Here is a 611-nt window from a genome sequence, read left to right as displayed (position 1 = left end):
ACAACAATGAATAATAAATTTGTGTCTTAAGCTTCTCAGAGAAGCTTCTACCTGTGAAACAGCTTTTTCCAGACTACCACTAAACTCGCCGGCATGATCCACGTATAAATTGCATCCGGCATGAAGGACATCGCTGAATTGCATCCGTCTTCGGAACACGTGAATACGCAAGTGCGATAGGTCAGTTTGTCACCCGGCTGTTTCACGTAGTCGCAGTAGTTCCCCATGTGCACGGATGAGCAAAATCGCTTTGTGCCGATGCCACCTGTTTCCATAAGTGTAACATTAATTATACAATATATATTTGCTCCAAACGATACTAGTTTAATTAGAAAATACTTGACAATTTTCAGAGAAAATTTATCGTATTTTAAGATATGTAATATCTTATTTAATTACTAAGAAAATGAAGAAAATCGATATGTTGGCCTTTGAAATTAATTTATTTACCAAGAAAGTGAAGAAAATCAATATTTTAAAAATGTATGTTAATTTTTGCACAAAATATATTAAAAAATATGTATCTCTGCATCTTTCTGCATGTCGTAGATATCACGCTAACATCACACACGCGCTTCTCTGATATTACATATCTTAAAATACGATAAATT

At 34.2% G+C, this 611-nt stretch overlaps 1 protein-coding gene across 1 annotated transcript; it reads right to left on the bottom strand.

Moving 5' to 3' along the window:
• Window positions 1–8: 8 nt before the first annotated feature.
• Window positions 9–342, bottom strand: LOC105462165. Its single transcript, XM_011708696.1, has one exon. It carries the CDS (start codon window positions 273–275, stop codon window positions 48–50), a length of 228 nt encoding a protein of 75 aa, XP_011706998.1. The 5' UTR covers window positions 276–342; the 3' UTR covers window positions 9–47.
• Between the last annotated feature and the right edge of the window lie 269 nt (window positions 343–611).

Source organism: Wasmannia auropunctata, unplaced genomic scaffold, assembly GCF_000956235.1.
Source record: "Wasmannia auropunctata unplaced genomic scaffold, wasmannia.A_1.0 LD269252.1, whole genome shotgun sequence".
Classification (NCBI taxonomy): domain Eukaryota; kingdom Metazoa; phylum Arthropoda; class Insecta; order Hymenoptera; family Formicidae; genus Wasmannia; species Wasmannia auropunctata.
Note: the sequence above shows the minus strand (reverse complement) of the source record. Positions and strands in the feature narration are given on the sequence as shown.

Coding starts and splice junctions, on each gene's coding strand:
- LOC105462165 (XM_011708696.1), bottom strand. CDS start 275: ATGGAAACAGGTGGCATCGGCACAAAGCGATTTTGCTCATCCGTGCAC.